This window comes from Mercenaria mercenaria, chromosome 15 (assembly GCF_021730395.1).
Source record: "Mercenaria mercenaria strain notata chromosome 15, MADL_Memer_1, whole genome shotgun sequence".
NCBI classification, from domain to species: Eukaryota; Metazoa; Mollusca; class Bivalvia; order Venerida; family Veneridae; genus Mercenaria; species Mercenaria mercenaria.
In genome coordinates this window covers 20,620,826-20,637,236 of record NC_069375.1, presented here as the reverse complement: position 1 = coordinate 20,637,236, position 16,411 = coordinate 20,620,826, and the positions used below count along the sequence as shown (strand labels likewise).

The window sequence follows — 16,411 nt, the reverse complement described above, 5'->3', positions numbered from 1 at the left end:
AAAGTATCCCTGTAAAGTACAAAAACATTTTTTTTTCAAATTAATCAACCGCCTTTGACACGTTTAAAATTTCTCACAACCTCAACATCAAATCATTTTCAGCAGAATTCACTTTATTGTAGATACGAGGTTTTGATAACCGGGCGAAGATGTCTTACCTACTTATTGGCAAATATGTGGGGGTGAAGAAATCTGATCTTCCTAATTAATCATGAAATTGCTATTGTCAAACAAATTTTCACACTTCATAATATCAGTGTATGTCACTGCATTCCTGTAAAATGCATCACAATTAAGGAGTCTGATACATAAATTGCTTGATTGTGGTCTTATCATGACCTTCCCAATAAAAAATTACGATATAAGAACCTAGTTCTTGAATTATGATTCATGCAACATTAAGAAGCTGTTTGCCAATTACTTATTAGTTATCTTATTTTGTACCGAAACACTATGGAAACAAGAGCGCCGCCAAGCGGGGCAATATACGATCGAAGGGTTGCATCAGAGGATGGGAGCAAAATTTAAAGAACTTGACTGTTGAAGCCCAAAGGACAGGAACAACAAAAAGAAGAAATTAAAAAAAAAAAAAAAAATTCTTACCAGGTAAAGTTATTTCAAAATACATCTATGAATTGGACATACCATCCATGTTGTACCGCAGAAAAGTGGTCTCGGTTTTTCCCTACTGCCATTAATAAAAAAGTTTCAAAATAAGCTATTTATAGTAACAAAAAATGGAAGTAATTCCATTTAAAAATTTTATTGTAAGAAAACAAAAAGGAATCTGCCAAATAAAATCAAGAGCACTGCAATGCATAGCAATATACACAAAGCAAAGACATATATGACGTTTGACCCCTAAGTGTGACCTTGATCTTGAAGCGGGTCATCCAAAACATGCGCTCTGCACGTCCCCTCAGTGTGGTGAACATTTGTACCAAGTTTCTTTGAAATCCTTCAAGCAGTTCAAGAGTTACAGAGCGGACACAGCAAAGTCATATATGACCTTTCACTCCTAAGTGTGACATTGACCTTGAAGCTAGTCATCCAAAACAAGCGCTCTGCACATCGTCTCAGTGTGGTGAACATTTGTGCCAAGTTTCTTTGAAATCCTTCAAGCAGTTCAAGACTTACAGAGCGGACATGAAACACACTCATATGACCTTTGACCCCTAAGTGTGACCTTGAACTTAAAAAGAGACATCCAAAGCATGCGCTCTGCACGTCGTCTCGGTGTGGTGAACATTTGTGTCAAGTTTCTTTGAAATCCTTCAAGGGGTTCAATAGTTACAGAGCGGACACGAAATTGTTAACAGACGGACGGACAGACGGACACCGGGACCATAACATATAATACGTCCCTTCGGGCGTATAAAAATGTTTTGAAAAGAATTATCCTGTGAACGAGTCGCTTTAAATACTTGTAAACAAGTTATTTTTGCTTACTCTGACAGGTGTATAATTGCGGGTCAAGGTTTGCACAAGATATGTTTAAATGTATGTTATTTATCCGATAAAACTAGAACAATAGTGCAGTTGTTATGCATATGTGCACATGAACAATGGTGTATAAATTGGCATACTACAAATTATGGAGTGGAGTCGTGGAGTGGAGTCGTGGAGTGGAGTCAAAATTGGAGTGGAGTCATGGAGTGGAGTCAAATTTAGAGTGGAGTGGAGTCAAAATTGGAGTAGAGTCATGGAGTAGAATCAAATTTGGAGTGGAGTGGAGTCAAAATTGGAGTGGAGTCATGGAGTGGAGTCAAATTTGTTTTATCAAGAATATTTATTTATTGATATTTTTTATAACTATTCAACATAATAATGGTTTTGTCTTACATTGATTGTAGGTACATGGAACAGAGGGCTTGATCAAATTGTTAATTGTCAGTATATTTTATCTCATTGTTTTTGAAAAGATTTTAAAGCATCACATAGATATGAAATACATTTTTATTTATGAGAACCTTTCAGTCCCATTCTGAATCCCAAAATCAATTTACAAGTTTAATCATTTTATTAGATGAATTATTTCAGCAGCATTTAATTTAAAATAAACAAGAGGAATTTATGCAAGTCAGATAAAATTTAGATATTTAAACTTGTTACATAAATAATTTAATATTTATGATTATGCATATTAGTGTTTGAAATTGTTTATGTCCACTGATATTGCAATATTGACTACCGTTTAGCTCGGGTAAAAAAAATAAGTAGCATGCATGTTGGTGTGTTAAATTCATTAATTTTATTGCTGACAAAATTTCTAATGTATCCACCTGCGACCTGCAGCCCGAAACCCGCAATTTAGTGTACATGTATATATTTTGCGGGCTGCAGGTTGCTAGAATGAAACATTTTTCCATTATAGCAACCCGCAATTTAGTGTTACTGTATTAAATGGTTGCACATTTTAACTCAAAAAAATGACGAGTTGAGTACAATAAGCCTCTGCAATTTTGTCAGGTGTGATGTTGATCATCGAAAAAATACTTGTATTTTAAGTTTATACTAATTTCTTTATTCTCGATTGCGAAACAAGTTTTTACAACTTAAGATTAATCGCTCTCGAGACTCATTCCAAATGGAATTAACCTCGAGTAAAGATGTTTTAGTTGTCTTGTAAAATGAAAAACCAATAATATTTAAAAACAAACTCAAACTCATCCCAAGTTGCTGTATCTCGTACAAAAATGATAGAATTTTGAGATTTCACAAGTTATTCTATTATTCTGAGACCTGGATGCCCAGGTGAAACCTAAGTTATGATTATTTTTTGATATGCTCCAGTATACCAGCGTGTACATCTCATTCAAATAATTATTTCTATAATTTGGCTTTAACGATTTTTCTTTATTCCGATGTTACTTTGTTCCCAAAACATTGCTTTACAACGTGCTGAAAACCGCAATGAAAAATAACCACCGGTTAAGGAACTACACATGGAGTAGCATTATTTATTGAACGACCCTCGTATTTCTGAGTGTCAAAAATTTAGCAATGTTTTAAATCCATGTGTATAGCGTGCGCAAATTTTAGCAAATTTCTGATTTCCCGACTTATGTAATGATAGCACATTGTTATGGTACATTACAATTTTAATTACAAATATTAGCGAATTTTTACAATTTGCCAAAATTTCCACCTTGCTAACTTTACCACTTCTACGGTTGTGTCTAAAACTCTGTCTATTACTTGGATTTTTTTTATTAATTTTCACCGTTGTGTGTTTATCACAGGTAACTAACTACCTTCTGGAAATATACTGGGCAAATAATTTAGTTAATTTCTTCCTATTTCATCTATATACATACATATCAAAATAAAATACATGTAATCTTAAAATCTCAGCCAAGTTTGATTCTGGGCTACACCTGTATACTGTAAGTCAAGGGTTGTCGGCCCTTCAGGTTAACACAATTTGTTACATATCACCTTGTAAGGTCTAGTACATTACATGTATCTTGATTTCTTTAGGAATCCTGATCATATTTATATACAATATGAAATGATCTTAAGATTTAGATCAGGGGTGATTATAAGGCAAATCAGACTAAAAAGTCTAGCAGAGTCAGAGTTATAAGGCCTTGATCAATAAAAAAATGATTCCCACGTTTACACTTTCATTTCTGCATCAATCCAAATGATATTTATGAAGAATTAAAATCTGGTGCAAGTGTGATGGTAAGATCTAGGTAAGAAATAGGGCTGTGTCATAACCATTTATGCGTGTAATGTTTGAAAGAAAATTCTCTTCAAATGGTGACATTGACCTAATGATTCCAATAGCCCCTTCATCCCAGTGGTCTCAAATGCATTTCACAGATAAGAAACATGTATTTTATGAAGTTTCGCTTAAAAGTCTGTTACTTTTAATTAACAAGAAAAAAAAAACAAAAAAAAAAAAACAACATGTTATCTCCATGTGATGAACATTTAATATATAAATGCAAATGCCATTTCAAATTTAAATAATAAATCCAGTGCTACATCATGAAATGCAACAATTTTTTTTTTATCATTTTTAATTGGAATTAACACCACTATGATAATGCACAACCTTTCTCCTGTCACGTAAAATGAAAATTAATGTAGGCAACAACCATCCAATATACCCTAATTAAACCTTAAAATATCTAATCAACCACATGGTAGGTGTTAGAAATACATGGAACTAGAACATAAATATAGACACTACATTTATTATTTCAGAAATATATTATATATATACTGACTCGCATTTTCTATAAAGGGCAATAAATCAGTATTTTGTTAACAGGAATTTAGATGGAGTTTCACAGGCTTAATACAACATTTCAGAATTTTGACTCAACCATTCCACTCCAAATTTGACTCCACTCCAAAATTTGACTCCACTCCAAATTTGACTCCACTCCACGACTCACTCTAAATTTGACTCCACTCCACGACTCCACTCCAATTTTGACTCCACTCCACGACACTACTCCATGACTCCACTCCACGAATCCACTCCATGTTTTGTAGTATGCCGTATAAATTACGTATATTGTAACATGATATTGAAAAGATAGCACTTTGAACGATTTTACAACATCAGTGTTAGAAAAAGCTATTTTTGTATAAAAGGGTACTTAAAACCATTGTTGGTAAAAATAGTGACATACGCAATAGATAAAAGTGATATCTATTTGTCAGACACTGTGTATATATGTACGTTTTGTTAGACACATAACCATTAATATTAGTAAGCACACTTTCTGCAATGACACGATGACGTTTCTAAATAGTGTCACCGGTCTGCTTGAATGTCTTAATAATACCGCAAACAATTAGAATATTTGTAGCAGACGAGCATTAAAATTCCGACGTTTGATTACCTCTATAGGTTACAGAAGATCTTTTATTGTTGTTTAAAGTCTTCTATTTTCAGTGTCTAGTATTGTCTCACAGTCATCGAAGAGATACCGCTGCACGGGATTCATCATCCATTGAAACGTCCAAGCCCACGAGGTTTTGTCTTCATATGCCACGTGCTCAATGTAAACATGTTTCCCATCCTAAAAGAATAATAATAGGAATAGAGTATCACAACTTCTTTTGAGCAACAAAGATATATACATAAATGCCTTAACCCAGAGTTAAAAGAGTTTTGAAATACGAACTAATAAATAACTTGCCTTTATTTAAGTAAGATAAACAAGAGCTGTTTGTAAAACGCGTATGCCCCATAATGTGTTGTCCCATTTTCAGTCTGTGATCACTATGACCTTGAGCTTTGACCTTCTAACCCGTAAAACAATGGAGGCAATCAATTTTACAAACCCAGTTGTGCTACTAAGTTTGAAAAGCGAAGCACTTTTTCAACGTTCAGGCCCTGTGACCCTGAGCCTTGAATTACTGACACCAAAACAATAGGGATCTTCTACTTTATTAAACCTAATTATGGTATCAAGTTTGAAGGTTCTTGGTAAAGTCATTTTCAAGGTACCCTGCAGAAAAAATTCAGGTTTCTATGACCTCGACGTTTAACATACTGACCACAACACTAGGAGTCTTCTACTCAATTAAACCAAAATCATGCTATTTAAGTTGAAGGTTCTAGGTGATTCTCAAGTTATTTGGGGACGTTTTAAAGTTTCAAGCCCCTTTGACAATGATCTTTGTCCTACTGTATCTAAAAACAATAGAGATCATTTACTTCATAAGTCCAATCATGCTACCAAGTTTAAAGTTCTGGGTAAAGTGGTTCTCAAGTTAATGAGTGGAAACCGTTTTTAAGATTCGGGCCACTTTGACCTTTGACAAACTGACCCATTAATCAATAAACCGGAAACCATCCATTCTTCCGTCAGACCAACTGACACACCGACTAACGGGATCGACAGGTGCAAAGCATTATTCCCCCTTCTTTTTCACAATAGTAACTGTAGCTTAAATGAATTGAGCAAGCCTTGTTAAATTGACAGAAGTGTGTAGATACGTACTTCTTCCAAGATGTATTGTTCATTCTAGCTTTGACAAAATAATGGTGTCAGTGTGGATTTGATGAAATGTTTTTGTGTTAAAATCAAAATGAGTGAGCTGTTAAACTAGATGTGTGTCCATAGGACACTGCTACCATCCCTACCTCTCACTCTAAACCCCCACTGGTTACTGTTAGGTGAACTATTTTTAAGATAAAATTTATAAGCCCTTAGTGTGTATGTTTCACTAAGTCACTAAGTTAAAACATTAGGTACACAACTTCATATGCTGAACCTGTGAGGTTTGATGACCTTTGGTCTTATACTTTTTGAAATATGCATGGCACAAATTAAATTCAGACGGACGAACAGGTGGACGGACAAGGGCAACTCTAAATAAATAACATAGATAATAAAGGTCCCCCTCACAACAAAAATAAAATCAGGAAGAGGGTGGACATTGAGGATTTTTTGTGACACTTAGTAATGCGTTGTGCTTGTATAGCGGGTAAACATAGAAAGTAATTTTAAAGTTTTTGATATCTGTAATGAAATTTAGTAAATTAAGTGTATATATGAAACATCCCATAGCAAAAGTATTTAAACTATTTTATGCTGTGTTCTAGGTATTGCATATGACATTATTGTTATTTTATGTTCACATGCGTGACTTGGCTATAATTATTGTGAAAGATGCACTCGGAAAATTATTTATACTAACTAACTAATTGAATAATAATAAAAAGCTTATTTTATCAATATCTTTCAATGTATTGAAAACACATTTTAAATAACAGACGCTCAAAAAAGTATTTTGTTGATAACTCACCAACAGTTCAACAAAATTAACATATAAATTTACTCGTTTTACCACTTCATCCAAAAATTATGAATTCGCGTAATTTGAGTTTGATGTGTTATTAGTAACATGACCTACATTCATGTGTAATGTCAAAAAAGTGCTTTCAGTAAATTTTAAGATCCTGGTAAAATAGAATATTGTGGGTAAGCTGTTTTGTTCAATGCAGTACCAATATGGTCTGTTGCGCAGGTACGAGAAAAAATACGACACTCTCTGGTTGCTAGCTAGTTTAATGGTGAATGTACAACAGTGACTATAACATGGATATATTTTAGGGAACCTTACAGAGTCATATATTATAAAGTATGTATCTATAAACATCTGTAAATTTCAGAATATAATTTAGATACTAACTAGAGAGTGAAGTGAAGTATGCGATATACAAAGTCAAGACAAGTCTTTTACTAAAGTAAGTACATTGGCATATTTGTTTTATTGTTTCAATTTCTAAAGAAATTTGAACAATTTGCACATATTATCATTTATCAAATACTCATTTCCAAACTCCGTTAGGTTTAATTGGAACCTGAAACGTCAATATTTTTCCATATTAACGTTCAAATTTCATATCGAGTGTGTGACATCATTTGTGACGTCAGTTCCATGTATGCCGTCGCGTTTAAAAGTTAACGACGATTTTTTAAATTTCACACAGGCTTAAAAACAAATTTGAATCATTTATTTAATTTATTTATACTATTTTATGGTTGTAAAAATAATGTTTAAGTACCGGTTTCAAAACTCGTTTGAATTCCTGCAGACACTTCTTCATATCCAAAACAGAATACAAAACAGGCGTGCACACTACCACATCGAATGATTCATCTTCAAATTGTAATTTCTCGCCGTATCCATGTACGAAATCTACGGACAATGAACTGCCTTCCTTTTTCACATGTTCCCTTGCATATTTCTCAAATTGTGGATTCGGTTGTAAGCAAATTAGTTTTGTAGTAATTGGTTAATAAGTCAAATTAGTTGCTGACCCAGATCCAACTTCCAGAACGGCCAGGTCTTTCTTTCGTTGGTCTTATAATCATGTACACATTGAAAAAGGTTGACCTTCGTATCATTTAAACTCTCAAAGTAAACTTTAGAGGTGACTATATGCATAGTCCACACAGCGTATTTCTGATAGAGTGTTTTGCGGATTTACCAGAATAGTACTAAAACGTAATAATATAAGATAGGTAATTTCCTAATTGTTTTACGGCTCGATATTAACTAATGTCTTGTCTTTAATGCGTGTTCTAATAGTAAACATTTGAAGGTCAGGAGATAATACATACCTCCATGAATGCAATGCGTGTACAATAATGTTTTGCTGTTTTACATGTCGAAGAGCTAAATAATAATTCTAAACATGTATGAAATGATACTGGATAACTGAACTAACTTGTACAGATGTTTCCAATTCATTTTGTTATTACACAGCATATTGGCGCATTGAAATGTTGTAATACCCTTATTTATTTTTTTTCATCAGTCCGCCATAGTGAAGGTTCCAAGATGGAACCGAAAGCTAGGCTAAGCTCACAAAGTCTCAGATAGGTAACTATCATCTCTTACCTTTATTTACGGTAAGCATAACAACTTTTTAAGACAAGACTTTGTAGTTAAATCGCCTTTTTTTTAAAGTTGCTTTATGTTTTTGTATCGAATTATTTCGTCTGTTTCCCATTTTGATACAACGTTACATATTGACTGTATGCATTGAGCAATCTAGTTTCAACTGGTAGTTGTTTGTTTTACATTTAATTATTATGCCCATTTTACCCTCGAGTCACCGAGATCAAAACACACTATGCCATTATTGGTGCTAAACCATGTATTACAATCATAGCATTAGGTACTCCGGTCCCACACTATGGAACGCCTTCCCTAGATAATTGATGACGATACTCTACTCGATGCAGCATATATGCTCACACTACAACTAATTCAATCCTTTCGACTAAAACATATACATTTACACTGCGACCTTTATGAAATATTTTAATATTTGTAATATTTACTCAACAACAGGGAGTTAGAATGTAAAGCTAGATGATATATTTACTTAACTAAATTAATTTAGAGCAAAGCGAGATGAAATATTAACTCAATTATAGGTATTTAGAGTGCAAAGCCAGATGAATTATTTGCTCAACAACAGAAATTTAAAGCGTATACATGTAAATGATATATTTACTCCAATACGGGAATTTAATACATAAAGCGAGAACTACAGGTTAGCGTAAAGCCAGATAAAATAATAATCCAGAGCGTAAAGCTAGAAATATTTACCCAACAACAATATTATGTGATACTTGAGATCTGAGAAGATACTTTGGAAGCACAGAACGAGTTGGCGAAAGAGGTGTTGAACATTTCATAACTCCGGAACTGACACAGTGAAACCGAGTTTGCTACTGTGGGACTTGTTTGCCATTTTAGCACTGGTTTTAAAGGAAATCTATTTTACGAATATTGAATAGACTCCATGATCCCAGAGGCCCAGACAATGAATTTTGTTTTCTTTATAAGATGTGTTTCATTTATGTTAAAGCCATCATTTGTACAGTGTAATCTCTTGTAGTATGTTATTAGGATTTCTTTACAATGGGTGTTGTACGTCTTGCCGCTCTCTTTTCTGTTGCTTGTTATCTTTATTAATTTTCATATTCTATGTATTTCTACTAAATTGGAAACAACAACTTTTAGACTGTTAAGGCAATAATTATTATCTTTTAAGCAAATTTTCTTTAAAATGATATCTGTTTGTTCTTCTTGGAATATACACTGTGCATAGTCTGAATCTTTCAATTCACATTTTCAAAACAGAAGTCACAATATTAGAGTTTCATGTTCAATTGTTATGAGTTTATCAATTAGGTGATATGATATTCCTCTCTATCTGACACTTGACGTCACATCAGATGTTTTAAAACGAAATTATGAAATCAACACTAAACTTCTCAACTCAGATGACCAAAAATATTGTATGCAACTGACGATAGATGAAACTATATCGATATAGACAATTCAATAAGGCGAACCATTCTGCGACGCACGTGAAGCATTATCTATTTCCCATTTTACTAATATACGGTTAAGCGTGTAACCATTTTAATGAGTTGCAAACGGAGGGCTTAATCAGTGTTTCCAATCTGCAAATCAGTACCTTAATGTTTTCAAAAGTTATGTCAAATGTTATACTTGCTACAGTGGTGATAGAAATTCTATCTTATCCATTCATAATCACGGTTTGAACTTCATACCTCCGTGAATGTTTCCAGCATCAGCATTATACGTCACCGAGCAACTGTTAACAGAAACATGCAATAGTTTTCCGGCAATAACGTATCATTATGTAGCCATGACTGCTTTGGATTAAACCATATTCACAGGGTATTATGGATTTAGAAAGGAACATTTAATTTTTTACATAAACAAGACACCCCAGAGGCCAGTTGTAACCACAGATGCATGATTTAAACATCACTACACAAAGCTGCATGACAAATATCTAAGCTTAAGGGCTTAAGAATTGCGACAAAATTTTTAATTTTTGCTGTATTAGTCTTTGTAAAACCCAAGGCACAATCCGAACGAACCATACGAGTATGATTTTAATACATATGATAGAAGATTACTTCACAATGGTACATGCCATATTTCTTAGTTTTAGATCTTCAGATGTGAGACAGGAAGATACTTAAAGATTTTATTAATGACAGGCTATGTAAATCAAGCGAATTTCGATCAGTTTTGACCCCCAGGGTCATTTATTGAAAAAAAAAGAATATCCAATGAATATCCAAAGAATATCCGTGTCAAGTTTAATCTATTTTCACCGTTGGTTACAGATCAGATGTTTAAGTAAAATCACAATACGACCTATGCCAGATCATCCGTGTGTACTAATATCTAACTTTGAACAAGAACAGGTAAGCTTATAAAATGTTAGACATGTTTGAAACTTGAATATCCTTGCTGCTCTTAAACCGAGGTCACAATGTTAAAACAAAGAAAACCCTGTTAACTCTCTACGGGCAAGGTTTTCGAACTTTTACATGTGAAACCTGGTGAAGATGTGTGCCTTTATAAAATCAAGACACCCAAGAACTGGTGTATATGATGTCAAAGTCCAAGCCAACTGGTTAACGTAATGGAAAAACTAAAAAGCATATTTACCACTTTTGTCTATAGAGGTCATATTCACTACAAGAACTTTGTAATGTAACGTTAAACTTGGATATTTTGGGCCAAACAGTCGGCCAATAGTCTGAGATCAAATCAAAGAAATGCCTTATGCAGCAACTTGTTCCACTTGGTGTACATGGAACCTGGTAAGAATGTTTGTCTGTATTAATTTAAGTTTGGATCTTGTTTATATGGGGTTGGAAACTAGACCAAAAGGCCAAAACACAGAGAAAAAAACCCTTGACACATAAGAAGCCAGAATTGTAATTGATCTGCAAGAATATTTATCAGATATTTGTTTTTGTAAAATCTAGATCATATTTATAAGTGGGTTGTTAGCTCAAAAAGTAGGTTACTAGGAAAAAGAAAATATTTATTTCTCTCTAGGGACTATATTTCCTACCTGATCTACCTTGAAAATTGGTCAGAATATTTGTCTTAAAAAGTCTTTTGGTGTAAACCTACGTCAAAGTCAATGAAAAACGTTAACATGAAACCTGGTCAGTTGTTTGTCTTGATGAAATCAAGATTAACTTCAAAACTTTGTCAAAACGGTTGATGTGTCAAATCATAACAGGTGTTTCTACGTTTTGACGTAGGTTTTGGGATCAAAGGTCAAGTTCCGATTTTAAAATTGATAGATAGTCAATGAATACAAATTTTCTCCTTTCTATTGAATCGGACAGGCAAACACAGACATACTTATACCAATCCACAGCTAAAAATGGGGCATTATACGCTAACTTGATAGGGGCGTATAACATAAATAAATAATCTTGCTTGCAGTTCAAACTTTATGCAGTCTTTATTCGCAAATGTCTATAAGAATTCAAGAGGAGTATATAATAATAAAAACATTTTTGAAAAGAGATCAATTTAGATTTCTTTCAACTGCTCCCTGGATAAGACCACTCTAATGAAATGTCTTAAGTTGACTTGGAACGAAAAAAAACAATTCTATGGATCTTTAGAAAAGGCCTGTTTATTTTCATCTGTGTGTGTATCTATATCATAATTAAATTATGTAGTATCCTTCACGTTTGTGCCGGTATGATTCAATCAACTGTTTGTACCAAACTGACATTGTATTTATTTCCTTGCCGCATATTTTGAACCATATACTGCCGTTATTTGTGCCACTCTTAATTGACATTATATTTTAAATGTTACAATAGTCCTAATTGATATTTGTTGATCTGGTGTTGAATTAGTGCAAGTGCTGTTGCGAAGTTGTTGATGTATATTGTATATGTATACTTGCAGACTTTTTAACAATTAAATGACGCAACTTTATTTCAATTTTGCAGTTGACAAAAGGGACATTTGTGTAAACTTAATTTATACTTGATAAAAAAGAAATAACTAATTTTTATTAATTATCCAAACCATTGCAGCTTATTCATGAATATATAATTAGACTAAGTATGTGTTGTTTCTTGCAACACCCGCCCCACCCCGATCCCCCACGGAAAATTCCTAGTTTATGCAGTATAATTTAAATTGTCAAATAAATGGAACTGCAGACTTGACAATATATGTGTACTTTGCATTTTCACTTAAAAGAAGATATCATGGGCAAAAAGATAAAATACAGAAAATTGCCAAAAGAGTTTCATGACATGTAAGACACTTATTAAAATATGTGAAATAGCTCGTAAGGAGGGGTATACGGTTTTATTTTTATTACAGTTACATGTTTATATTCAGATACTGATAGATTCATTCAAACATTATTTTATGCACTTGTAACATATATTTTACCATATAGACCATATAGACACATATTTATCAAACTTGAATAATGATTACACATTTACAAACAACATCCACATGTATCTAACAACGATATTTATTATAGTATCACAATGCTATAAAGACAAACATCAGGATTTGAAACTTGGTACTTTTCACGTGTGTATCCAGAATATATATAGAATGGATGACAACATTTTGTTTTTGTTTTACGAGTGTAAAATGGACCAACATCATAAAATCATTCGAAAGTTATTGGTTTTAAAAAAAGATTCGTTCACAGACTTATTTGGAGAAACCAGTGTCAATGATATAGGAAGGAAATGAATAAATAAATTTGGGAAAATAATAATCTTAAAATTCAAAATTGTTTTGGTCGAGATAAAAACATGTATAAATACCATGAAAGCAGCTCATTAAGTAATACTGAAAAAAAAGGCAAAGTTATTTCTTTCGGGAATGGCAATATACTTTAAAGGAAATTAGTGAACTCAAGGAAAAGTGCTAATCGGGGAAATCGGGCAGATTCCCGTTAGAAATCAACGAATGCATACGTATCGTTTAATACTGTACAAATTAAGTTCCAGGTTATCCGTATAAAAACTCTTGTTTAAATAACCATCATGTCAATGAACGCTCATCAGAATGGCTTAGTCGTGTTAAGAACACTTTTACATGACAGGTCAAAGTGGAATACGAAAAAATCAAAATATTACACTAGATTAACTTGTTATGAGTTCGTTCTAGTTCCTGCTGAAATCAAATACACAGTTAAAAATCAAACAACTGGTTTTCACATAATGTAATAGCATCTGAATTACACTTGAACTTCGTCCCTTGCATCTATTGGTACACAGCCAAAATGGCAAAGAAAATAGAAAATACTCAGAGAAAACCAAATCTGATTTATATGAGGAGTCCAACAGTTTGAATTCTAATTTCACAATCTATACATTACAGCAGGTACGTTTCCCCGTATTTCCATTTCAATCATTTTGTAGCAAGTCCACTTATGCATGGTCTGATCCAAACAGGAAACGGCTTGTGTGGAAACCGTTTTACATTGACATCTGAGAACCCAGCAGCCATAATGTAGGTTTCTGTGTCGCGTATTGTCTCACAGCCATCGAAGACCAGCCAGTTAACTGGATTTATTACGCACTGAATTGTCCAAGCCCAAGACGTCTTGTCATCATATGCCACATGCTCTAAGAAGACGCACTTCCCGCCCTACAAAATATGTTATAATGATATTTTCTAATTTTAAGCAGACATTATAACTGATTGAACAGAAAATATTATTTGTCTAATAGTAAATGGCTTATCAAAGACTGAACACTATTTGAAAACCGAACTTATACATTAACAGTTAATTATAAAAAGCATAATGATGTTGCCTATCTGACTGGAGTGCGCTGTATATATTCAAACAATTACATACTTTGCATAATGTATGTACAGACATACAAAATAGACGTGTACTTGCAATTGAACGCGCATATTGTTACTTTCTTTCTTTGGGGGATGGGGAGAGGGGCGAGTTGGTCATGTTTTGGGTCTGTAAGAACCGACTCCCTCAAAAATAATGATTTTGTCACTACAACATATCATACATGCAAAACTGTTTGTAAGCATTAATGAATTAACATAAATACCTGTCTCAGGACTCGTTTGATTTCTTGCAAACACTTCTTCATATCTTTAACAGAACACAACACTAGAGTGCACACTACAATGTCAAATGTTTCATTTTCGAATGGCAAAGCCTCTGCATATCCATGTACAAAATCTACGGAGATCGAATTTTCTTCCTTTTTGACGTTTTCAGTTGCGTAACTATCAAAGTGCTGATTTGGTTCCAGACAAACCACCTTAGTATTTGCCGGATAGAAGGACAAATTAGGAGCTGTGCCAGATCCAATCTCAAGTATCGTCAGGTTTTTCTTCTGTTGATCTTTAAAATCATGTAGAAACTTAAACAGCCGGGTCTTCTCGTCTTTTAATCCGTCTTTAATATTTTCGGTAATTTTATTTATCAGCCATGCGACGTATTTCTTATAGCTTTTGTACAGTATTTTTTCACGAAAATACCAGATTATTCCTAAAACCACAAATACGAACGCGGTTTTGTAGAAAGGAAAACTTTGAACTCCTTCAGTTTCCATTGTCTAGCTGAAAATACGTTTACTTCTAAACAATATCTACACCTACCCGCTTGACCGAGTTGTTATATTATCGTTCATATATCAAGAACTTGTTTGCATTCTAGGATAGGATATTAAAGCGCGGCGCGTGTGTAGTGATAAAATAAATATCTCTGAGAGCTCGTTGTCCGCTCATTGATTTCAAAGTACTTGTCCCTCATAGATACTATACGTAAGAATCCAGTTTGTGATATATTATTTGCACGACTGACATAACTTAAGAAGGAGCTTAATTTTTTTCAGCTTACTGTAGCTTAGATAGTTTCTGTACATTGTGTCACAACATGAAAACCATCATTCGTATTACAATCATCTCATACTATTCGTGTTTTAGAAGCAAGGCATAGGTTGCTACCTGTAGTTATTAACATTTAAGTATTCTAACGTCACAAAGTCTGCTCAGATATTACTGGAAGTGGAACTATTGGTTTTGGTCTTGCACACGCGTATTGTTTCATTTTGCAGCAGTTAGGATGAACATCTCTTACGAAACACATTAGAGCTATGGAGTTTAGTCCTGTCGATGACTAATTATGGGATAAAAAGTGCTAGGTAAATTGAGTTCCCTTGATAGATACATATACAAGCTGGGTACTTCACTTACCCTGTTTACATGTAACCTCCCAAGGGACTTTTTGACCTTAGCGTAAACGACATTATGCTGACTCGCCTCGGCGAGCCAGTATTGCGACAGGATTTTACTTTTAAAACTACCTAAACGCCAAACACCTCCAATTCCTGGCTCTTATTTTTTTCAGTCAATTACAGTTACGAAGAGCAAGTCAGCAGCCTTAAATAATGTGCCGGTTCGTTTCTGAAAAATGACTAATCGAAAGCCGGATTTTACCATGAGGCCACTGTCACCTTCAATGAACCAAATGAGCTCAATGACAGGCAAAGGACACATCTGTCGCAAGTAGAATATTGCATTAATCACATCTCCATTATTGCAGAAATGAGCTTAACACTCAGGGTCTGGGTACATGTTTCATGTACTTGAAAAACACTTGACATCCGGTGCAATCTCTGACATTTTCAACCTTTTCGGCCTTACTTATGATTTGATTTATACTCATTTATTTTAGGTCCATTTCAACTTAGATAAATAACTTGTGATATTTTTCTGATGATATCCATCACCGTGAGTGTATGAGAGATAGGAAGTATGTTTTCTGTTAAGTGCTGAGCGCCAAGCAAGGGAATTTCTGGTCTTATTCTTACGTATTTAGTATGACTCAGTCAGGAACTGAACCCAAGACCTTGTGCACTCGAAGCAGACGCTCTACCACTGAACTAACGAGACGGAATTATAGACGTTCAAAGACCCCTTTTCAATGGAATGTCCCTGCCCTATCATAACAAGAGCCAAGCGAACCACTTTCTAGCCTTTTAAAAAAGTAACCTTGTTTTAATTACGACGCTTGTAAATGTATTAAAACATTTGTACTAAGTAATACCAA

At 33.9% G+C, this 16,411-nt stretch overlaps 1 protein-coding gene across 1 annotated transcript; it reads right to left on the bottom strand.

Annotated features, from left to right (window-relative positions):
- Positions 1–12,650: 12,650 nt before the first annotated feature.
- Positions 12,651–14,986, bottom strand: LOC123547859 (putative methyltransferase-like protein 7A). The gene is made up of 2 exons (XM_045335108.2): positions 14,403–14,986; positions 12,651–13,977 (listed from the first exon to the last, which is right to left on the bottom strand). Exons 1-2 carry the CDS (start codon positions 14,910–14,912, stop codon positions 13,738–13,740), a joined length of 750 nt encoding a protein of 249 aa, XP_045191043.2. The 5' UTR covers positions 14,913–14,986; the 3' UTR covers positions 12,651–13,737.
- Positions 14,987–16,411: the final 1,425 nt, after the last annotated feature.